The 24,957-nt window shown below is 38.6% G+C and overlaps 1 protein-coding gene across 2 annotated transcripts in view; it reads left to right on the forward strand.

The window, feature by feature from the left end:
* Nucleotides 1–24,957, forward strand: part of arhgef39 (Rho guanine nucleotide exchange factor (GEF) 39) — a 94,138-nt gene that overhangs the window by 13,444 nt on the left and 55,737 nt on the right. For both annotated transcript variants that reach the window (XM_084711151.1, XM_084711152.1), the window contains exons 4-5: nucleotides 4,276–4,396; nucleotides 9,867–9,985. In XM_084711151.1, the coding sequence (XP_084567277.1) occupies nucleotides 4,276–4,396; nucleotides 9,867–9,985 (240 nt within the window). The remainder of the gene's footprint in view (nucleotides 1–4,275; nucleotides 4,397–9,866; nucleotides 9,986–24,957) is intronic.

Raw genomic sequence — 24,957 nt, forward strand, 5'->3', positions numbered from 1 at the left:
TTTCGTAAGGTGACTCTTACAGTTGGTCACCGATTCCTCAGATGAGCTGTTGATCCACGTAAAGCAGCAAGAAAGCACCGCAGTGGCAGAAGCCACGCTTGTCAGCTTTACACAGCCTAATGGTTCTCTGATAGTAATACAAGTGTGTCAGTGTGTGCAGAGTGGAGGTATATTCATCTGATGTTTCTGTCTTTATTTACTTAACTCCAGAGTGCAGTGGGAATAGTAGTAATGAATTCTGCCTTCATTAAGCTTTGTTGAGTTACAAGAAAAGGAGACGTGAATATATTGATATGCCATGCCATTCATTCTGCTTCTGACTGTTTATGGAGAACAGAGAGCAGGCAGCAGAAGCAGCAACCCAATTATCCCCAGCTGCTAACATGACAAACAAGAATCAGCAACTTGAAAGAGCAGTCAGTGGATCCAGTAAGGAGCACACAATCAGCAGTGGATGGGGGGGTCATAATGAGAGTAGGTGTCGTTTGAGAGGTAGATCAGACATGGAGTGACGCGAGTCACCATGTTTCAACACAGCATGAATCACACTGTACAGTTCACTGAGAGCAACAACATGCTGCTGCATTGCTTTGTTTTCTTATCAGTGATTCCTGCTTCTGTTTATGTATTTAATAAGTAGTCATTTATGTTAAGCGGATGCTCACACAGTGTCGTAACAATTAGTATTCCTCTGTTCGAGCCTTCTCCAAATGAAGGCGCCTCGGCCTGAATTGTTTGGTCGAGGTTGTATCCGCCCCAGATGTCGCAACTGCTCGGAATTAATGTGGATTAACGTGACACGCACGGAATGCTAATGTTATCTCCATCCTGCTGCTGATGGCCAGACAATTTAATTGCTGTGAAAAAAGTATAAAAAATGTAATCCATAATTTCATATTTATCATAATAGCCTCTGGCAGTGAGAGGGGAAAAAAACGGAAACACAGTTTTTCCCGCCCTTTGCCCTCGTTAGAACTCTCTCGGCTGCTCCTGCATCTCCTGATTATGAACAGAGGCTACCTTGGCGCACAACTTCATTAAAATCTATTTAAATCAACTTCAACAGCAAAGTGCTCCTTCTTACAGCATGTACGAACAGAAGTCTCTGGGAACATCATTAGAGAGTACGATTGTGTGTGTGTGTGTGTGTGTGTGTGTGTGTGTGGTACTTCCTCTAAGTTTGGATAACAAGCTCCTTCACAAGTGTCAACACCCCCAACCAATTGTGTCCGTGTTACTGTAATGTGCCTGACAGGCTGAACGACTGCTTTGCCTCTGCCTTGATCCAGTTGTTTTGTTCCTGAGTTCAGCGGGCGTGTTCTCACTACAAAGTGGCCCTGGGTGCCCTGAAGGTAGACCCACCGTCTGGGTCCCAGTAAATACGTCACCCACAGGAAGAGGCCTTCAGATGACACTACAGAGCTTTGCCTGCTAAACCTCCCATTAACAGGGAAGCAATCCTCTGAACTTTGCTCAACCTCCGCACTTTCTCTAAACATGTGTGCCTTTGCTGAAAATGATGCTTCAGATGTGATCTCGCCCTATTTGAGCAGCGTCTCTTCACTGATGCAGAGCAGCAGTGCATTCTCAGGCAGTAATGTGCATTAACTCAAAGTCCAATGTGGTTTGACTGCAGGCTAAATGCTCACTGGGGGACACTTTGAAATGAATGTGTCAAAGGTCTGTGATGCACAAAAAATATGCCACACATATTGAAATAGTTCCTTCTGCCATGTCCTGTGTTGAAGTTAAGTATGTTGATTTGACTCAGCAATGATGTGCAACTGCTTGTTTGCAGGAGTGACAATTTTCTACAAATATATGGTGTGTTGTAATTGCAGTTTTAATTGCCAATATTGCAGTTATTTTTTTGTATTTGTGGTTGTGATCTGCATAGTTTTAAACAAGATGTTGTTGTACCAAGTCTAACCATAAATGTATTTTGTTTCTACATTAATAGAGTTAGATGAAATAATAATCTTGCTTGTTGCGTCCTCCCAGGACAGGCAATTTCTAAGTAAACTTGGCAGCCTAGGGGCAGTGCGAGGGCAGAACATACCATCTCTGCAAACCAATTTCCTGTGGGAAACCCTGAATTGAGCCCATGTTTAGAAGATATTACAATAGTGTTTTTCTTAACTTTACTCAAGGATATTCAAATATAATCATGACTGGTGATGCCATATTTGCTGGAAACAGATGGTAATAATGACAAACTGCTGGTTTAGGACCAGTGTATGACATGGTTCAACTAAACTAACTTGTAATTAGGGCTGAATGATTTTGAAGAAATATCTGATTGGAATTATTCTGACTGATATTAATTTGCGATAATTTTTACATCATGATTCTCATTTTCATTTTCACACTCTACAATTATGATGCGTTATTTTTTTCAGGGATCTGTACTAAACAAAGATGTGTTGTGAAGTCTAGACCAGGTATTTTGATAAACATTTCACCTTTAACAAATATTGAGCATTTGAAATTTTAAATTTGTAAATTGAAAAATTGCAATATTGCGATTTCCATAAATTTTGAGTTATTGTTCAGTCCTACTTGTAATACAGCTGACAGTTTTGCACTTTAAACTGTCTAAACTATTGTTATCTCTGCTACATGTAACAAAACACATATAGCACATAACATTTATGACTGTATGCTCAAGGACCTCTCGTGGTTGTGGTGATTCACTTTTTTAGAAAAAAAAAACTTTGAAGAACCAGTTTTATTGATTGAATCAGAATCAGAAATGGTTGTATTGCCAAGTAGGTTTTTGCCTACAAAGAATTTGCTGTGACATGTTGGTGCATACAAACAGAGTACTAGAAATATAAATAAAGATTAAGGCAAGTGCTGCTGGAAAAACAACATAAATGAAAAGAGTAGTTAATACACAAGAAAAACACAAGAAAAAACGAAAGTGTGCAAAAATGTAATGTTTTATAGTGACTGCTGACTCCTCACTCCTCTTAAGCGGCCAGTTAGGGCCACAAGTCATCAACAACTGCTAGGCTAAAAACAAGGCTCATCTAGTCTGTTGCAGTGCACATTTTGGCCCTAGTCTTTTTTTTTGTCTCACTTAATCCTGGACTGATTTTCATGAAATTAAACATTATAGTGGACTCTTGTTGGAATTAAATTCAGTTACTGGGTGCCATCAAATGAGCTGTGTGCCGAAACTTGAACACTCTGAATAGACACATTTTCCACTGGGACATGCAGCTCTGACCATGAATCACATTATTCAGAATTCAGAATTTCAGCTTTTGTTTTCCTAAAAAAAAAAGACATTTCTGTATATATTGTTGCAAAGGTGCCTGTTGCTCTTGATGTAATAAATAACTGTTTTAAATTAACAAGAGTGTAAAGAAGTTTTACATATTGTTGCATTGTTTATTGTTTTATTAGTAAGTATAAATAGTTAGGTGAACCCAGGACGCTCAGTTACAATACCATTACACTATTGTAAACATCTTAAAAGAAAAATAAGACTATAATGTACAAATCTTGCTTATTGCATCTGGCAGTCCTGATGGCAATGCAGCAGGTGCTTCACTATCCGTTGCCTGTCAGGAATCTGCACTGCTTCTCAGACTAAAATTGACATGAGGCAATCACCACAAATATTGTGGCAGGCAGCACGGAATTAGAACCAGAAAGTAGCTCTCAGTGACGTCAGGCTTTAAAGGCATTCAACATAAAGGAAAAGCTCTCAAAAATATGAGTTTGGTAGCTTCCATGAAAGTAATCCCTGAACAATCTCAGGCAGACTGGAGGGGTCATGAACCTAAACTTGATTGTTCTGGGGGGTCACGACTCAAAAAGGTTGAGAACCACTGACTCAGATTATTTATGGAGTGCAAACTTTATCACTAGTGGTGTTTTGGACAGCAGAAAGACAAAGTACACTGACTACTTTTTCAAACTTCACAGAGTGATGTGTTTCTTTGATGAAAACCATCTGTGACTGTGCCAGAAGAGTCGCATGCAGAAAGCCTATTAACCAGACAACAGCTGAGAGTTTATTTTTTGTTGTTTGGCCAACTGACAGAATTAACGTTAATTAACTACAGCTGAGTTGCCATTTGCATTATAACCGGCCTAAACCTTCATCTCCTACAGCTTGTTACGACAGCTAATTATGTAAGTTTGTAATTGAAATTTCAGCTTTTGAGATAGAACATTCCCTTTTTTTCTTTGAAATGATCCACCATTCAGTCTTATTCTGGTGCTTTTGTTTTTTCTGATTTGATCTATGCTGTCTTTCTGCAGGTCTCTGCTGGTCCATTTGGAGAATGGCTACTTCGGCAGAGGCTTCGACCAGTTCTGTCCACATCTGCACCACTACAACACATATGTGGACAACATCTATAATGCCAGCAAAGTGCTTGTGGTAGGAACACAGTATTTCCGCATGTTCTCACAGCTCTGTGACAGACTCTCCTGTTGCATTTATGAGCATTTGACAAGCAGTTTATTACATTAGATGTGATTAGATTGTAATAATCCCTTTGGGAAAATTGGCCGACGCATTCCACAGTTAATGGACTGAATACACAATAACAAATTCATAAGTGGTTATTGTATTCTTTGTTGCTGACATAATTCAACTGCTGTCAGTGATGCCAGCACTGTCATGGCAGCACTTACATGTATGCACTGTTTAGCATGACAGATTTGGTTGTGTGGTTTCGTTATGAACTCCACATGAATACTGATTTTACAAATGACCAACAGCTTGGGCTGAACGGTTTTGAAGAAATATCTAATTGCAGTTATTTTGACTGATATTGCCATTGATAATTAATCAGTCCCTCCAGGATTTCACAGGCCTTTTTTGGGATTGTTGAGCCCTAAAATGCCTGATTTCACAGCACCTTTACCAAAGAATTGCGATGCATTTTGCAGTGTTTTTAGGCATTTTTTCCCATTGAAATTACAGGACCAAGAGAAAATTGTAAAAGAAAGTTGCAATATTTTTGTATAATTCATTAAATTTGTTCCAGGGAGAAGAAAACCACACTCTGTTCTGAGTGTTACTATAAAGGCTCAGAATTACAAAAATTCTAGCAAAGTATGTTTTATTGTAAATGAAGAAGTGAACCTGGGGAGTATTTCACAAAGAAGCTAAATCTTTTTGGAGCTCAAATTCAGTCCACAAAATTATAAAATAAAGGTGAACAGAGTTGATAACAATGACAAATGTGTTCTTTTCATTACCCATGAAATAAAAAATATAGATGCAAAAACTGTTTGGTGGAATTCGCAGGAAACTTCAATTATTGGTCAAATGTGCAGAAAAGTTGCAGTGTTTGGACAAAATTGCAAGGTTGCACAGAATTGACAGCTAGTTGTTGAATTTACAGTAATTGTTGCGATTGCAACTTTGCTCCTTCCTGGAGGGACTAGTTAGTGAGTTTTAGATGTGTCATCACGGTAACCACACCTGGACACCAGCTTCAGACTTAACATGCAGACATGGGATTGATATCAGTCTTTTTCACCTCATATTTCCTAAAATGTTTAAATATTCCTTTAATAATAAAAAAAAGAAAAGAAAAAAAAACCTCACAAATTTCACTGCTTTCCACAAATCACATCCTAGAGTTGTGTGAGCAGTGATACAGTTCCCAGTTCAAATGCACATCATCAACAGTCCTTATAATTGACTGAACAGTGATATGTGCTAGTTTACTCAAGTGACCAGTGACATAAACTTATAAACAGTAGAAACCTTCTCAGAGCCTTAATGAGAGTAACTTATGATCCACATCAGGCTAATTATACTTTCAAATTAAATGAAATATCAAACATTATGTCTGCAAAAGCTCCTTTAGGGGAATTCTGAATATGGAAGCAATATTTAAATTTCAGTATTTTCAATTTCAATTTTCTTGGGCGATTCCGATTTTTTTTCTGCGGATTCTAATTTTGGCCGATTCAGATTTTCAGTCTTTCTGAGAACTATAAGTGACAGCATTCACAAACATTTTTGCAACGTTTCTTGTAAAAATTAAATTGGATGTTCATAATAAAACACTGACTATTAAATATTAATGAAATACTATTTTACATTTTCTCCAAAGTCCTCCAGGTTAGAGCCAGGCCTTATCATATTTTTATATTAAGATTATGAATAGGGGAAACTCGATCTTGCGGGGTTTCACGGGACGTAAATTTGACGTGATCTCATATGGAAGTAGATGTAAACAAACCAGAGACAGACACGGTACAACAGTTTGCTGCAGTAAAAGTTTGCCATGAGAAAAACAATGCAGAAGTTAAACGAATCTGGATGAGAAAATGTTTGAGGAGACACATCAACACAGGTTGTTTATTCTTCAGCCAGAACAGGAAGTGAGATTTTAAGTGTCCCTCTGTGAACAGCAGTCTGCTGCTGGCTAACATTAGCCTGAAGAGCTACAAAGTTTACAGCTGTTCTGCGACATTGTCAGTTGCTCTGTCTTCTTTTTATCCTGCACTTGGAATCTGTCGCTAACACCAACTTCATGCAAGCATGTGTCTGAGTGTGTGTAGCTGTTATCAGCGCTGTGGCGGGTGTGATATCACTGTCAGTTTGCCTGCTGCACACATGACGTAACTATCATGCAGAACACCTGTGACAATGATGGGCACAGAATCGCATGACCAGCCTGTCACCAGTCAGGGCCGGTCATGCTGAGAACTGGCCAGTTCTGGTCTCTGGCCGGTCAGTGTATCCCTATAATTAGGTCTTGGTAGTAATTATCATTCATTGGGCTGTGGGTCTGCTAGGCTGCACAATTAATCGCAAAATAATTTAAATCACAATATGGTTTGCAATATCCAAATCAACAGAAACAGCATCTGCAATTTTATGAGAAAGGAACAATCTGTGACAAACAGCATTATAATGTATAAGTAAGTCCTGTGTTGCTGCAGAGATGCTCTAGCCTACAAGTCTTGTTTTCCAGATGTTAGAAAACATATTTTCAAATTTTGCATCATCACAATTTTAATTTTTTTCCTGTGAAAATCAAAATTGTGAGGCAAAAATGATCATTCCCAATAATTGTTTCACATATTGCAGTTGCAATGTAAATCAAATTAATTGCAATATAAGTTTTTTACCATATCATGCAGCCCTAGTGTGTGCATGTGTGAGTGAGTGAGCATCAGGGCTTGAGTTTGTTCGCATCTAGTGTCTCCAATGGCCCCATCAGCCTAAAATCTTCTGTGGACATTCATGACTGTATGGATTCACAAATTTTGAAAAGCCTTTATAATACTGATACATAACCACTGCAAGTCATCAACAACTGCTAGGTTAAAAACAAGGCTTACCTAGCCTGTTGCAGGTCACATTTTGGCCTTTGTTGAGGTGCAAAAACTGACATCCAAAGAAAAGTTTGGTCTCCTCTTAAACTTGAGCTTCTGCAGCTCGATTTCATATCTGTTTTGTTATGAGCCACTAAATTTGACTTGACTCTTGACTCTACATCATTGGCTGCTGCTTTATGTTGATGGCATGGATTGGAGTATTTAAGATCCTCTAGTAAACAAATACAATTTTTATTGAGAAATGCAGATATATCAATCTTGATTGAAAAATTCAATGTTCCACAATTCAGTATGATCAATGCAAAGTGAAAATATCATTCTATATCACCATCTTTAAGATACGCCTTTATTTTGAAATTCCCATGGCATGTACAGTATCTCACAAAAGTGAGTACACCCCTCACATTTCTGCAAATATTTAATTATATCTTTTCATGGCACAACACTGAAGAAATGACACTTTGATACAATGTAAAGTAGTCAGTGTACAGCTTGTATAACTGTGTAAATTTACTGTCCCCTCAAAATAACTCATTATTTAGTTGTTTTTGTGAGTGACATAAATGTAGCTGAATATGTTAAATGGACATATGATTTTGTCTGATGTTGATCACAGAACCCTCAATTGAATCAAATTGGAAGACTTTGTGATATCAACAAATATTGTATTGTTGTTCAAAGAGTCATCATAATACTGTATCGTGATGAAACTTGCACTTTTAGGAGTGCAACTGATGATTATGTTCATCATCAGTGAATCTGTTGATTAATTGATTGGTTGTTGGTCCATAAAATGTCAGAAAATTGTGAAAAATGTTGATCAGTGTTTCCTGAAGGTTATCAAATGTCTTGTTTTGTCCACAACCCAAAGATATTCAGTTTATTGTCAGAGAGGAGTGAAGAAACCAGAAAATGTTCACATTTAAGAAGCTGAAACCAGACTTTTTTTTCTTTAAAAAATATTAAGTGTTCAGATGAAACTATGATACTTGTTTACAATGCTACAAGCAGTTATGGTAGCATTGCAGTAGGTGCTTCACCTGCACTCGCTTGCAAAAACATAATTTTTTGTATTACATCCATGAAAGGTTTGGTCTCAAGTATACAGTGGAGCACAGTTCTTTGTATTTAAAATTGATTTAAGTATTTGTGATACGCACAGATTTACCAGATTGTGATATGTTACATGATATTTATGAAAACATTAATATCGTGATGGAATATGGAAAGATGGGGCTTTTACTATAATGAACTCATGGAAAATCAATTCAGTGTAATTTAAAAAAAAACGTTGCTGTATTAGGTTGGGGGCTCATAACACAACATACAAACACAACATAAAAACATACACCCATGAGAGACTCACATAAAATTGAAGTTGCATTAAAACACAAACAGTTCCATAAATAAGAGCAGATGTGCAAAAAAGAATTAAAATTAAAAAGAAGTGTCAGTTTCTTTGGCCTTGTTTAAAATAGATAGTGCTGTGTGAATGAAGGAGCTTTTGTAAATTCATTAATGTGTAATGTAGCTCATGTACTCTTGATCATGATTAAATGTTGACATTTTTAAACAGAAATGCCAACCAGGTACAAGAGTCACAAATTAGCCTTGGCTAAAAATCCCATAGACATTACATCTGTCCCATGTTGCTGTAACCTATTTCAGTGTGCTTTGAATCATCCCCGACAAATTAGAAAATATATAAATAAATAAATAAAAACAATGATTTCAGATTTATTGATTTTTTTTTCTCTGATTCTATAATGTTTTATCAGTGACTTCTGCTGCAGTGAATTAGGGTAGAGCTCTCCACAGGTCTGTTTAAATACATGAGTAATGTTCATTTTGATGATTGACAGAAATGACAAGATAAGACTTTTTGTCATCCAAATGTTGACACACACTCCTGCTGACATGATGTGCAAATGCATATTTAATGACATGTACAGCCTCCCCACAACCCTACCACTCCACCTCCTCATACCTCAGCTGGCAGTCTAGCATAATGACTGACAACAGGATGATTTTTGGGTTTGTCAGGCAGAGTATGCATCTAGAAGGTGACATGAGATTCAGGGGTCGTGACTGCTCATGACATGTCCGTCTTCACTTCTACAAGCTGCATGCAGATGGTATTAGCAAAAAGCATGTGGATAACAGTGAATGCTGAGCATAAGACGCATGTTCTCAGTCCATTAGCAGGTTATGTTTTTGTTGATTAGTTGCTTGTCAGAGAATCCTACTGTCATAAAACAAGGTGTATATGAAGTGTAGTGCAGACTGAGGACATTTTGCTTTTAGTATTTTCATGGGCAAAGGCACCAGGTATATTCAGGATGAGCAGAGGGGAATTCTGTTTTGTTAAACCCTTGGATAGTGAGGGTGAATTTAACATCACATATGCTAATCAGAGATACTGTTCCAAGTATAATCCCAAAATACTAAACAGTCCAGGAAAAACCTTCCTGCAGCTCAGAAAATGTCAGTTGTGTGTGTGTACCTGTGAGAATAACATCCCAGTGATTTGTGTGTACTCTCAGATCCAGCTGAAGAAAAACAAAGCCTTCAGACGTTTTAAGAAACTACAGGAGGCCCGACCAGAGTTCAACAACCAGAAGCTCGAGGACTTGCTTCAACTTCCTGTTCAGCGGATCGATCAGTAAGATTTCTGACCTTTGTTTAAACCCAACATCTTTTTCTCTGGCTACACTAACTAACAGCTGGCTACATACACTAACACTGAGATGGTCCCAAGACTAAACGTGTTTACCACCAGTGACAAGAGCCAAGGTTGGTTTGATTGATTTTCTTTATTATGGCCTGAATGGTGCAAGGACCCTATTGGAATTGCTTTGATTCTTATTTTTTTCCTACTTCTCTGCAATCTTCAGTAACATCTTTGAGGGACTAAACATGTTCAGTGTCGCATGAAACTTGTAACACGCAATACTGATGGTGAAAAATTTTGTATGATAGAGCTTTTGGTGGTAGGTGTGGCCAGATCGTTTGGCCACACCCTCTAAAAAGCAGCCTCCACGGTATGTTTTACTGACATGCAGGAAAATTGGTACATACATGTATCATGCCCAGATGCACAAAAAAAGTCAATCGCCCAAACCCAAAAGGAAGTCGGCCATTTTGAATTTCTTGGTCAATTGTGGCATTTTCCACAAGTTGTATTTTAGTAAACTCCTCCTACAAAATTCATTACAATGCCTTCAGGATTGGTGTGTACCATCTAGACTACTTTGGGATCAAAAGTTATTAAAAGATTTAGTTATCGTTGAAGGACATGGCTATGGCGTGGCATCAAGTTTTGATGCCTCTCCATGAAACACGAAATTGATATAACTTTAGTGTAAATGGTCCAATCTGCACCAAACTTATAATGTTTTATAAGAGTCCCAACCTGAACACATCTACATGACATTATTCCCTGATAGTCATAGCACCACCTACTGGCAACAGGAAATGAGTTTTTCGACTTTGATGTGCTCCTCCTAAGAGGTTCACCATATCCAACTCAAATGAGGTCAGAAAAGCCTTAAGGTGTTGGTAATGCAGTTTTGTGAAGATCCTGGTGTTCTGTCAAATGGCGTTGCCCTGGCGCTTTGAACTCTAATGTTTTACCATGAAACAGGAAGTTGCTGTAACTTCAGTGTACATTGTCCAATCGACCCCAAACTTCACATGTTTTATTAAGGGTCTCGGCCTGAACATGTCTACATGCCAATCAGGAGTTATAATCATAGTGCCACCCACTGGAGCCCCACCTAGCCACATGCTCTGACTGGCATGGAGATGGGAGGGGCCATCCAGTGCTGCTTGCACCTTTAATTTTTGAATTTATTATGTAACACAGTGGTGACAACCATGGATCACCTTGAGGGAATTTATCCACTTGGACTTAAGAACAAATCGATTAGAATTTGGTAATCAAAGGTCACTGTGACCTTCTTTCCCATAACTCAATAACTCATACTCTGACTATCCTCTAATTTACAGTAGGCGCGGCTGCGCCACGGCACTCAGCAGTATACACTGCCATTCTCGTCAATGGTGCAATTTACACTAGAAGCGCCAGGGCGCGTCTCATCAGCGTCCCAGAAGCGGCTCAGCATTCCACTCCGCGGAGAATACGCAGCGAGTCTGTCTGTCTGTCACAGAGCAGGTCGAACGGGTAGGAAGCCAGGCACGGAAAACGGGAGAATCCGGTTGATTTTTAAAATAAAAGACCCTGTGCAGACTCGCGATCATAAAGACAGACAGAAAATAAAAAATTTAACTACGTAGCCTGCTTATCCATGGTAGAAGCACAAAGAGCAAGGAAGGAGGACTTAATCAACAAAATCAGAGCCAGTGAACATAATCAGATGGGCAAAATGCTCCGCTGCTGAAACGCTTCTGAAATGCTTCTGAAATGCTGCTGGTGTAAATTGAAGTCGCATGCATGACAGAGCAAAACTGCGGCGCAGGCGCGTCTGGTGTAAATTACGGGTTAGACAAAATTTCAGTGTGTAATAGGATAAAATGATGAATTGACATTTTATATTGAAAAGATCAAAGGTCAAGTTCACTGTAACATCATAATGTTCTGTCAACACTTTTCTGGCTATTATTTGATGCCATCACTAGTTTTTTTTGGTTGGATGATGAGTTGGTGACACTAAGATTAGGTGCCTTTACCCATAACTGCTAACTAGCTAGCTAACTAGCTGCTTTTCACAGAGCAGCTCTGCTGTAAAGAATACAGAAAAACACTGCAATAAAGTTCCATAAATAGGGACATTATTTCTTTCCTGTGGCAGCAAAAACAACACACAGCCTTTCAGTAACCATTATACTATGATTTGAGCTGATCTACATACTTTATGACTGACAGAAGTGAAGTAACTGCCCCTCAGCGGAAACATTGAAAGCTCCAGTGTGACTAGGTGATCATGTTATATCACATGTTAATTCACACTGGAATATAACAAATATAATCTATATCTTGCGTAGTTTTAACTTGCCAGGTCTATTAAACATCCCCCACACTGACTCAAACAACGGTAGTAACATTCACAGACGAGTTGTAAAGTAATCCTTAGTTCAGACAAATTAACACCATCTAACTCCTTCATGGTAATGCACTATAATACTCACAATGATGCTAGGGCTCTTGTATAATTGGTCTGTACAACCATATTGTCAAGCAGCCTCATATCAGGCCGTGATGTGATGTGATGTACTAACACGGCATGCCTAGTATTTACATTTTCAGTGTTATTTTCTCCACCCATAGTGCATAGAACCTCAGAGAAATTCCCTAAAACACAAGAACAGAACACCACATCACCTTCTCACAGTGTAAGAGGATGAATTTTTGAGCTTTCATTCCATTTAACTACTAGAAAATGTTTGATGTACTGGTTCAGTTGTCTCTGTAATTGATGCTCAGGTTTGATAAAATATTTCTGTATTTTACCCACAGTTTAGAGAAAACAGCAAAGTGTTGAGGAGGTGTTACGGTGGTGCTGTTCCACTGCTGTAGATGGGTCACAGATTTCACGCTTGAGTTCTGTTGTTGCTGCTTAGTTGTTTTCCTTTCACCAGTCACCCGCTGCACGGCACAATCTATAGTCTCCGTGACAGATGTAATTATTATTATTTTATGTAGCGCCCACGTAAGTACTCCGACTGTCCAGAAACTGTCAAAATCTCTTTTGTTAGGCTCCAGTTTTTGTTTGGTTGTTTTGTAATTTCATGCGGTCTTGATCTTGCTTGTTAATTAGTGGAACAAGAGGAGAAATGGGCTGAAACGTGCTTTCCAATGCAGCAGATATCATGACAGTGGTTTATCAAGCTGCTTGGTTGTATCTTAATTAGGCCCCTCTCATCTTCTCATCTCTCCAGATGTACAGTCAAGCACTCACAGTGTTACATCCATCCATCATACGAGAGAGAAGTTGTCTCTGAGATGAGCTGACCCTTCACCTTAACATCTGAGACACTTTACTGTATGTCTCATTTATGTTCACTTTCTCCACTACAACAAAAGAATCACCGTCCGTTTATTTTCTCAACATTCCTATGCTTCTGGAATAATGTGGAACTCTGGAATGCAGTTTTTCAAGCCCTGGAAAATGATAAAGATGCGCTAATTCAGCCCTCTCTCCCAATGCAATACATCAACACAGGGTATCGCATAGCAAGTAGGTAACAATCCAATAGTGCTGCTGGCTTATGGATAATATCTTAAAATGTGACAAATACAATACAATCAGAGCAGAATACTATAAGAAATTTAATTTATTACAGGGATAGTTCACCCAAAAATGAAAATTCAGTGCTGATTAAAGGTCAGTTTTAGTTTTTTAGTCCACAAAACACTGCTGGAGTTTCACAGGAAAACAGTGCTGCAGAATCTCCCAAACAATGGAAGTGAATGGTGAACATAAAAAAAACAATTGGAAAAAAAAATAGCATGCTTCCATACTGCTTGTCTGGTGTAATCAAAGTCTCCTAAAGCCCCAGAATACCAAGTTGATTAAAAAATGTTATTTACACCATGTTTTTAGCCTGAATCTTCACTGTAGATCTTTAGCTTGGAGCCACGTACACCTACACACTGTCTGAACTGGATGTGTGTGGTGTGACAGTGTGCAAATGGCATGTCAGGACTTTAGGAGACTTGGATTATGTCAGATGAGCAGTATGGAGGCATTATTTAGGCATTTATGTTTTTTCCCAGTTGTTCTTTTTTTTATTTCAAAACTGGTCACTGTTGTTTCGTTGTTTGGGAGATTCTACAACACTGTTTTCCTGTAGTGTTTTGCAGATTAACAAAATGAACCCCATGGCATGAAGGCGAGTAGATGGTTGAATTTTCAATTTTGGGTGAACTATCTCTTAAATCCCTAATTTCTTTTATTTGATGATTTTTTTGTGAATTGTATTTTTCCTTTTTCTTTCATATCATTATTGAATTGAATTAATTGTAACATCAGCACTTTGGCAATATTGTTTACAAAACTTTCATGCCAATAAAACATATAGAATTTAACTTAATATCTCTTATTTTTAGGCTATACTAAAACATGGCTCTCAGTTTCCACCTTTTCTTTTTACTTTTCTTTTTACTTATGATATGATTATGGTATACTGTATGGTGCATTGCTATTGACTGAACTACCCAACAGTTGGGCTGGATAAAACCAAAATCACAATATTTTTGACCAAATTCCTCAGTTACAATACCGTAAGGATGACCATTGGTGCTTTTGGTGCTTCCACAAAATGTTAACACAATGAGATTTCTGATAAATAACAAACAATAGTGTGGATATGATGACTGAATGGCAGCTAAAACAGTCTCGTAAGTTTGGAAAATTACTTTACGGTGATTAAGCCTTTAAAACCAGGAAAATACTAATGAGATATCACCACATAATGATATCCAAAATCTATGGATATGTTTTGTAATATTAGAGGTAATGATAATTTTTATATCATTATTCTTATTTTAATTGATGTTTTTTTCAGGAATCTGTATCAAATGTTTTTTCAGATGTTTTTGAAGCGTGTAGAATCTGATTGGTAGGACAGTACATCTCTACCTCACCACATTCATTCATTTAAGTTTTTTGACAAACATTTTGCCTTCAATAATAATAACAACAACAACAACAACAACAACAACAACAACAACAACAACAACAATAATAATAATAATAATAATAATAATAATAATAATAATAATAATAAATTATATAATAATTATATTGCCCAGCTGTACATATCAGCAGGTTAGTACTGCTGCCTACAGCTCTGCAAACAGACAGGACTGAAATGAAGTGGGTTCTGTAAAGCTGATACTGATCCCCATCCTGTGTTTTGTCCTGGATCATCACCACATACTAGTAGCTGTGATGAGTCGATCCAGGAGCCAAATGTGATGAAAATACAACTTTTCTGGAGCACTGATGCTTGTCAGTGCTGGGAAACAGCACAGTGGTATATCCTGGCGCATCAAAATACGTCCATGCTGATGGTATACAAATGATTTGCCACTGATGCATGTTACCATTAGTGCCACATTCACGTCATTTAGACAATATTATTATCATCTTGTGAATTGCTTAGACCATAATTATGAGCAGCCAAGTGGGAAAAGATGTTCTCATCAGTCTACTAGTTGTAATTTAGAGTTAGAGATATTAGGAATTTCTCAGATTTGTGATACCTCCCAGTTGGCAAAAATAACTACTCAACTGTGTAACACACCTGTGCCAAAATGGTGGCAAAACCTGTTCACAGTAGGATTTATTTCCATAATGCATTAAAGGATTGTGCAATGAAATGCATTAGTAGCCCCCTCCATGCTGCACACAAATAAGTCAATGATTTTAAGTTAGAACAGAATACTGGGAGAGATGTCCCTGTGGACCACCAAGCCCCTAACTCTGGTGGCTAAGGTACTTTTTTGTGGCCTAAATGTGAATTTATGTCCACAATATAACAATAAACAACACAAAAAGGGTAATTTAATGCAACTTAACACATTCAGTAAACATTTAGTAAGTTAGCAACATGAAGGCTGCTTTAAAGACTTTGGATTCATTTGGCATTTTTTCTTTATTAAACTTTGTAATTGTTTCCAACCAGTTTCAGCAATGAGAGATGGGAGGTTATCGTCAGTGTCTAGAGACTGACTAGCCACACATCTAGCCACAGGCCTTCAGGTTGGAATAGGAAAATGAAAGGAAATTAAATTAAAAGTTCAATAAGAATAAAGAGAGGAAGAAAAAACAATCAAACAAACAAATCTATTGTCAACAATATAATATTTAAAAGTACAGTATAAAAAAATACTATATATAGTTTAGATATTTATATAGATAAACAGTCACTAAATGTGTGAAAAGAAGATAACCAAGGCTTTTCCCCACCTGCTTAAGCCACTTCTCTGTCTGTAGAAATACTGTATTATTATGCTATTACTACTACTGCTGCTACTAATGATAATGATAATAATGATAATAATAATAATAACAACAATAATAATAATAATAATAATAATAATAATAATAATAATAATAATAATAATAATAATAATTATAGTTGTTGTTGTTCTTGTTGTTCTTGTTCTTGTTATTATTATAAAAACTAACCGTGACAGTAAAACTATTTCACTCTATGAAGTTGTGTTTGTGTTGTGACCTGTTGCATCCTTAATTGTAACAATAACATTATAGAGATTAGAATGCTTGTCTCAAATTTGTGAAAAAAGAGAGCTCTTCTATTTGATCATTCATATTGGCAGGTATCAGAGTTAATATGGAGAGAGTTGGAATGACACATCCCTTTTAGAAATAGGAGGGTTTGCTTATATACATGATGCGACTATTAGGGGTGTAAATCAGATGTTTTATTATCGTACGATATATTGATTCTTTGGACAATGATACGATATTTGCTGATATCACAAAGTCCACAATGATGCAATTTCAATTTGATTCAATTCAGGGGTCTGCGATCAATATATGTCCATTAAACACATTCAGTTACATTTATATCAACTCATAAAAAGTAACTAAGCTATGATTCCACAATTTTATGACTGAACTCCTCCACACATTTGTGACACAGAGACACTTTGGGAATTTCAAAATAAACGTGTATCTTAAAGATGACAATATGGATAGATATTTCTTTCACTTTGCATCAATCATATTGTACTTGGCAAGTACAATGTCATTGTTACTGTTATAAATAATGGACAAAAACGATGACTTTATGATCCACATAGTAATCTAACAGAATTATCTTTCTCCACAGACAACTGAAGGTTGATTAACGTCGATTTTATGGAGATTTTTAAGCCTGAATGTGTCTGCAAAGTCACAAAGTTAGATTGAATCAATGTATTGATCCAGATGGACCCTAAACACAATCTAGCAACCATGCAGACACATAGTGTCGACATAGAGCAGTGGCCCATGATGTAGAGTCAAGATGGCAGGAATGTATTCATCTAGTATCATGCCTAAGTTTAGTGGATCATAACAAAACAGATATGAAATTGATCTGCAGAAGAAGATGGGACCAAACTTTTCTTTAGATGTCAGTTTTTGAGCCATGAAAAAGGCCAAAATGTGACCCGTGACAGGCTAGATAAGCCTTTTTTTAGCCTTTACAAAGGCTTTTCAAAATTTGTGAATCACTACAACCACAACATTGAATCAATATATCAATCCGGACTGATGTGTTGTTACACCCATAATGACTATGGAGCTAGCACTAGAGATAAGTATATTGCCAGTATAATGAGTGGTTTTCCTGTTGCATGAATACAACATGACTTCCACAAAAAGATAGTATGGGAAATATTAGTCTGTAGGTCTGAAAATGGCCTGGTAAGTATTTTCTCTACAGGAGTAGGAGGCCTGTTTACTTTTTCTGTAACCAACAGAGGAAATGAGAGTACCCTGTGTCTCACATATGAGTGGGCTGACCACTGTATTTGACTGACACATAATTAGCTGGCCCCATTCTCTCTAGCTCAGCCCTCTCTCACTGCGCCTTTTCCTCTGCACTTCCCATCATCATCATTGATTCGTCTGTCGTTCTCAGTGAAACTCAGGAGACTCGAGGGATGTGTCTAATTGTATGATGATTTTAAGTGGCACGGCTAGATAATCATCTATGGCTGGCGCCTTACCTTGCTCTGGCTCCGTGGCTGGGAATAGCAGGAAATTGTTGTCACTTATCACCATTCAAGGATGATGGATGGCGAGTAGGGCCTGGAGTGTGGATACTTATGTTGCTGCTGGGGGAGGAATAAAATCATTGCCTTTATTAAGTGGCATTCACTAGAGCCGGCTGGAGCAGTCATCAGTGTCCTCCCCACTGAGATCACCATTATGACAGTGATGGGGTCTCAAGTTGATTGTGGTGGTGAACAGCAGCCCTCTCTGCCTGTATTGCCCGTGTTTGTGTCGATAATAGAGATGCAGCTCTCACAGAGATGGCAGCAATTGGAGGCCTTTGGATATATCTGCTCTAAGCTGAGCACCATTTAGTCTAACAAGGGAAGGGCCCAGCGGTTGGCTCACTGTAGAGCGCGCTCCATGTAAAGGCCGTACAACTCCAGAGGTCTCTGGGTCATTGTCATACTTGCTAAGTACTGAGAGGTGTGTAGCTGTATGCTGTGCTGGCCATGCTTGATTTTGTCTTTCAATTGCCAAGGTGGGATTTCAAATTGACTGCTTTATGTGCTCAGGTAGTTCCATAATCTCCAACAGCTGAACACAGTGAGGTTCTCCAACACAAGGTCAGAGTTTTGATTAATTTCTTTTGAAACCATTCTGAAAGATGGAGCCTTTCATAAGTGGCTCCTCTCCATGGTCTGAAGGTACCGAGTTGTATTTCACTCATAATTTTTGTGTTACATTGTCTGTCAATTGACCCTGTGGTTCATTGCCGAGTTTGAGGTGAGGCTTGAAATTAAACAAAGTGCCTCAATTATGGTGTGAGACGGTGTTTTGTCATGAACCATTAGTTGGTTCTGTTGACCCTGAACGCAGAGACCACACTTAACAGCTTAGAAGAAAAGTTCAAGATTCTGATGATTGAATATTAGCTCTTCATAATCAGCTGACCCACACAAGCCTTAATGGTTGTTATTTCGAGGGTAGCACTTGAGTCAGTGCGGTTTGATGCTTTAAATATTCTGGGGTGGGAGGGTGGCAGTCGCTCATCTGAAACAACTTTATCTTTTTCTTATCTAAGATATACTTTTTTTTCTGTTTTTGTTTTTAAATACTGATGTTTTTAATATGCAATGTTAAGTCTCATATTTAAGTGTCTTCAATTATCAAATGTAATAAATCAGTTGCACACAAAAAACATAAAGTTTGCATGCCAAGGAGAACTGGATACCACGGTCAGGAGTGGCACACCATTCAAACTGCAATGATTAATCACATCATTGATTAGTTAACAACTATCTAACTACTGACAGTGGCGGCTGGTGGATTTTTCTCAAGGGAGGCTATAATGAAAATCAAGCAAGCATCTTAAGGTGTCACACCAGTGTATTTTAATGTACGAAAAGGGCCGTTATTTGTAAGTGCACAATGAAATGAACATGTTTTATAACCTAATGAAACTTGTTTAGTTAAGGTAAGTAAACTGATACTGATTGATACTTAAAGGTATTAAAGGTAAATTCTCCCTGAGAGATGTAAATGTTGACAGGTTTATATAAAGTATCTATTTTAAGGTGTGTCGCCCACTTTTCTGCACAAAAAAGCAATTTTTAAAAGTTTGGAAAAAAACAACACCACACATTCAGCTTCTATCATCTTCAGCGGGGGAATGTAACTCAGTACATTTACTCAAATACTGTACTGAAGACCAGTTTCAAAGTACATCCATATTATATTAGTTAATAGTTGTACCTAACTTTTTTTCTCCACTACATTTTCCTGACAGGTACAGTTACTAGTTACAGGGAACATTTTACGATGTGTGATGTTGACGATGTGTTAACCAGAGGGCCAAGTTTCTGTGTGCCCCATCAAGCTCCTATCTCTTGTATTGAGAGACTTGAACTGTGCATATACAACTATACAGCGAGACTAAATGGGTGAAAAAATTTGGCCCCAAGCTGAAAACATGTGACCTATCCATAACTTTGGACATCATAAAACATTTTTAACAGCACATTGTAGAGCAGATTACACATTTTACTCACTATCTACACATTATTGTTGTTGCCCAATCAAAGTAATATACAGTATATATTTTAAAGTAATTATGAAAAAGGGAAAGGTGGGGCAGCACTCTAGTGCCCTCCATTGACCAGCTGCCACTCACTACCGAGCCTAAAGAAAAGTAACACTGACAGCACCAATGAACCAAGTGTCTGTGGTTCACCCAACTCAGACCTGGCAAAATGCAGCCCGAGGGCTGGATGTGGCTCTCTGTAAGGTTTCATGTGACCCACAAGGCCATCATAAAAATACCAAAAGACAGTCATTAGCATTTTGCTTGCCTTTAAACTGTTATCAGACCTTTATTTTGAAAGCGATCAGTGCTGTGTTCATTGATAATGATAATGAACTGTATCTTTTACATTAAACTAACTTTATTTGCTCAGTGCTGCACATCCATGTTGTTTATGTTCTTCTTTTACTTTTGCTGCTATCACCGTTGCAACCTGTATGCTGTCTGCATGGTTCACTGTAAAATATCAAGTTTGGACATTGGCAGTAAAATATTAGGCTGCAGTTCAACATGGCAGTTCAGAAAGGGTGATCAACAGTAGAAGTGCCACTTTTGACCATTCCATTCTTAGACATTTGGCCATTATTAGGACCTTATATCATTTGTGTCTGGCCCATGGCAGGCTGATCCATTTCTCATGTGGCCCCCTATGAAAAATAATTGCCCACCCCTGCCCTAACTGGACATGTTTGTAAAATAATGAACGAAACATGGAGACATAACATTGTTGTAATGACCAGCAGCAACAGCTTCTTTTACTTTTCTGTGCCACATGCCAACAAACAGAACTTTTACAACTTCCTCTCTCCAGCAACTCTGAGGGGACAAACTACCTCAAATACAGACGGCGTTTAAACCACAATGTTATAATGGTAGAGGACTCAGTGGTTGATGACTGTTAGCCTTCGGTGATGGATTGGCTCAGTCATCAGGTGAATGAGAAGCAAATTTATCATCATGCTGCTCTGCCCCCCTTACCTATCATTCCTCCGTTTCCTTTATATTTATTACTTAGGTGATTTTTTAGTCAAGACTGTGGTTGTAAAAAGTTTATAACCTGCCACACAGTGACACAGTGGGAAAAAAAAAGTCAGATGCTTTGACTGACAACAGCAGGTTGAATCTGGGGCTTCTTGACTGATGATTCAGATCATTAATGTTCACAGGGCAGCCCTAATTATATCTCTGCAATATATTCACTTAAAACTGTCCAAGTCCAATCCTCAGACTTGATTAAAGTTGAGTTGTTCAGCAACACACAGTAATAAAAGCTCCAGTCATTCTGAAGTGTTTCCTAATGTCTTCCTCTCTTTGAGTAAATCCCTTTTTTCACCATTTCAGAGGAAGATAAGACGGTCTTCACAATCACTTCATATTACATTTTAATTGCTCAAGTTTGGACAGTGGAGTATCTCTAGTCTTCTGTATTTACCACGGATGTGCATTCCTTTCCTTTTAAGCTATTAAATTTGAGTAATTACCCACAAGCCCGTGCCATGCTCACTAACCCATGCAGGAGCCTGCCAGCGCCTCTTGTCTCTTAATTACAAATTTGAATCCTTAATGCATGTATGGGAAGCAAAATAATTAGACAGATATTTCCTCCATCTCTTTTTTCTTTACTGACATGTGTGCAAATGCCCAAATGACCTGACATGTCTGCTAGGAGAGAGTGAGAAAAAAGCCTGCATATCATCTGCATATTAGAAAGGAATTAGCAGCTCCTGCTGCAGTGGCGGCGGCGGCGGCGGCAGGCACATCCCTTCACCAGCCCATGTTTTCCAAAGCTGCATTCTTCATTAGAATATCTGAACTGTTATAAATATGGTTCAGATTATGTTATTGTCTCATTATCTTTCCTTTGCTTTGCTGCTAATGAGCGGGACAGGGCAGCTAAACGAGAGAGTTCCGTTTACATTATTTGAAATGTGCCGTAATAATGCTCATTAGAGTGTTCCCTTTTTGTTACACAGTTGCTTTAATTAGATTTTCGTCTCCACTCCTTAATAAGAACGAGGGCATCCATCGCTAATAATGCCTGTAATGTATTTGTTATTACAAGATGAGACAAGAAGAGAAAGAAGTGAAATTATTTCTCTTTTTAAGTGTCTCTTAATTGAAGGAGGCTTAATTAGATCTTGTTTGACTTCCATTTCATTTCCAATGAGTAATCGACTACAAGAACAATGCCCCCCTCCTCTTCCTCCGCCTCCACCCGTAGACCCACCATTGTGCTAACCTGCTGTTCTGTAGTTCAGCTCCTGTTAAGTCATAGTGGTGCAGCACACACCTCGTTAGTTTCAGGCCAAGCATTCGACCACACCTCATGGCCCGCCACAGCAGATGGAGTTGCTCAGGTGTCATAGACAAGCACTAGTTTAGCCATTTTCCCACGAGCTCCTACGATAATAGGTAGACGTATATGGGGGTGGGGATGTGAATGTCCTTCTTGATCTTTCTACAGTCATCCACTAGCTCCTGCTTTATAACTTTTGACCTCTTCCCAGTGGATGCTGGGAATGCTTTTGGTGTGATATTGTCTCTTTCTGGAGTTCTCACTAGAGATGCACCGATTGCAGTTTTCTTAGCCGATTCCGATTTCCGGTTTTTATAAGGGTCTGACCTGCCGATTCCGATTTTGGTCGATTCCGATTTTCAGTCTTTCTAAGAACTGTAATTGACAGCATTCACAAACATTTTTGCCACTTTTCTTGTAAAAATTAAATTAGATGTTCATAATAAGACACTGACTATTAAATATTCATTAAATACTATTTAAATCTTCGTCAAAGTCCTCCAGGTTACAGCCAGGGCTTATTATAGTTTTAAGATTATGAATCAGCTGAATGTGATCTCGCAGGATTTCCTGGGATGCGATTTCACGTGATCTCCTGTGGAAGCAGATGTAAACAAACTGGAGACAGACGCTGTGCAACAGTTTGCTTTGCCATGAGAAAAACAGATACAAAAGTTAAACGAGTCTGAATGACAAAATGTTTGAGGAGACGCATCAACACAGGTTGTTTCTTCTTCAGCCAGAACAGGAAGTGCGATTTTAAGTGTCCCTCTGTGAACAACAGTCTGCTGCTGGCTAACATTAGCCTGAAGAGCTACAAAGTTTACAGCTGTTTTGCGACATTGTCAGCTGCTCTGTCACGTTGTAGACTGTCTGTCTTCTCTTTATCCTGTCCTTCTTGGAATCTGTTGCTGACACCAACTTCATACAAGCATGTGTGTGAGTGTGTGTAGCTGTTATCAGCGCTGTGTTGATATCACGGTCAGTTTCCCTGCTGCGCGTTTGACGTGACCATCGTGCAGAACATGTGCGTGACAATGACGGGCACAGAATTGGATATGTGACGCTGACCGGCCGGTCACTGGTTGATCGGTGCATCTCTAGTTCTCATTCTTTTGTCCAGGTTCCTTGCTGTAAAACTGATGTTCCCCAGTACCGTGGCACACCAGATTGTTTGTTACACACAACCATCTGGGAGGTTGTCCTTAGAAACTGTTTGGAAAAGGGCAGGCACTTTCAAAAAAACACTTGGCAGGTGACTTAATAAATCATCTGTCTATCATGTCTAGTACGGGCTAACTTTCATCCAGTCAGATCAAACTCTTGCCAAAGCCGGTCAAAGGAAGAGTGAAAACATTTTTTCCATAGAGAGAATCCTTCAGTGTCATTCATTGTTATTCTTTCAATGGAGAAATTGAAAGACACACCCGTAGCTGCTAGTGGTCCCCTCTAGGACACTGATTGGCTGCCCCACTGTTGGTACAGACACAAACAGATAACTTGAAACCTGGCAAGATGGATTCTTCGATCTTGCGAATCTAGCTGCCTCGCACACAGCCGTCACGTATGGTGCCATCATGATGTCATGCACCGTACTCTTTGGGTGTGACAAAACAATTTCTTCAATGTCCTCGCTTGTTCTAAAACTTTTATAGCCTGGAAAGAGACATATCTGCTAAACTTATGTTTCATTTCCTCTGGCAGATTCATCTGAATTCCAACAGCCTTGGATCCGGTTGGGCCAATCCTAACCATTTATTTCATATGGGGTGGGTTCAGCAATGTTTGATAGAGGCATGTCACCGATACAGATTTGAAAAGTCACATGTCACGCATTTCGTTGCTCTGATTGGTTGTTGGTCTGTCCAACTGTGTCCGGTCAGTAGGTCCATCCAGCGCGTTGTCCCAAGCTTCTGAAAGTGCACGCTGATCAACTATGGATGAAGGTTCTGTTTCTAATTCCCTATTTCTTGTTTCAGATGTTTCAGAAATATATTTTAATGTACTGTTTCATTGTAATACAGGAAATATCGCAACTAGGCAGCTGCCATTTTGTACTCTGCTTGGAAACAGTCCAGGCACCACTATGTCATGTTTTGTTGCTCTGATTGGTTGTAGGTCATGTTTCAATGATCTGATTGGTTATAGGTCTATCCAGTTGTGCCCAGAAGTTCCAGAGTAATTCACAGCTTTATTGGACATGTCCAGTTATGTTTGAGCCACCAGAGCCAGAGGATGGTAACAGGATGGTATTTTATTTCTTCTGTGTCAGTTTGTCAGAACTGAAGTGAGCTGAAGTGAACTGCTGGTCTGATTTGGACTGAGAGCGTTGCTGAAGGTACACTTGTAACTGACTGTTAGGGAGGGTGAGGGGAGGGTGAGGAGGTGTCATTTATGTGTCGCTTTGTGCACTTCATATAGTGTTGTGGGACTGTGGCTTCAGCATATCACCAAGCCATGTTTCAGGTCCACCCCAAAATTTCTGAACACAGTCTAACTCCATAATTCAGTACTTCATAGTTCGCAGTCTTTTCACATGTTTTCAGCAACTATGTTCTAAGATT

The sequence above is a fragment of the Lutjanus erythropterus genome, chromosome 22 (genome assembly GCF_056507025.1).
Source record: "Lutjanus erythropterus isolate fLutEry1 chromosome 22, fLutEry1.hap2, whole genome shotgun sequence".
In the NCBI taxonomy this organism is placed as follows: Eukaryota; Metazoa; Chordata; class Actinopteri; order Lutjaniformes; family Lutjanidae; genus Lutjanus; species Lutjanus erythropterus.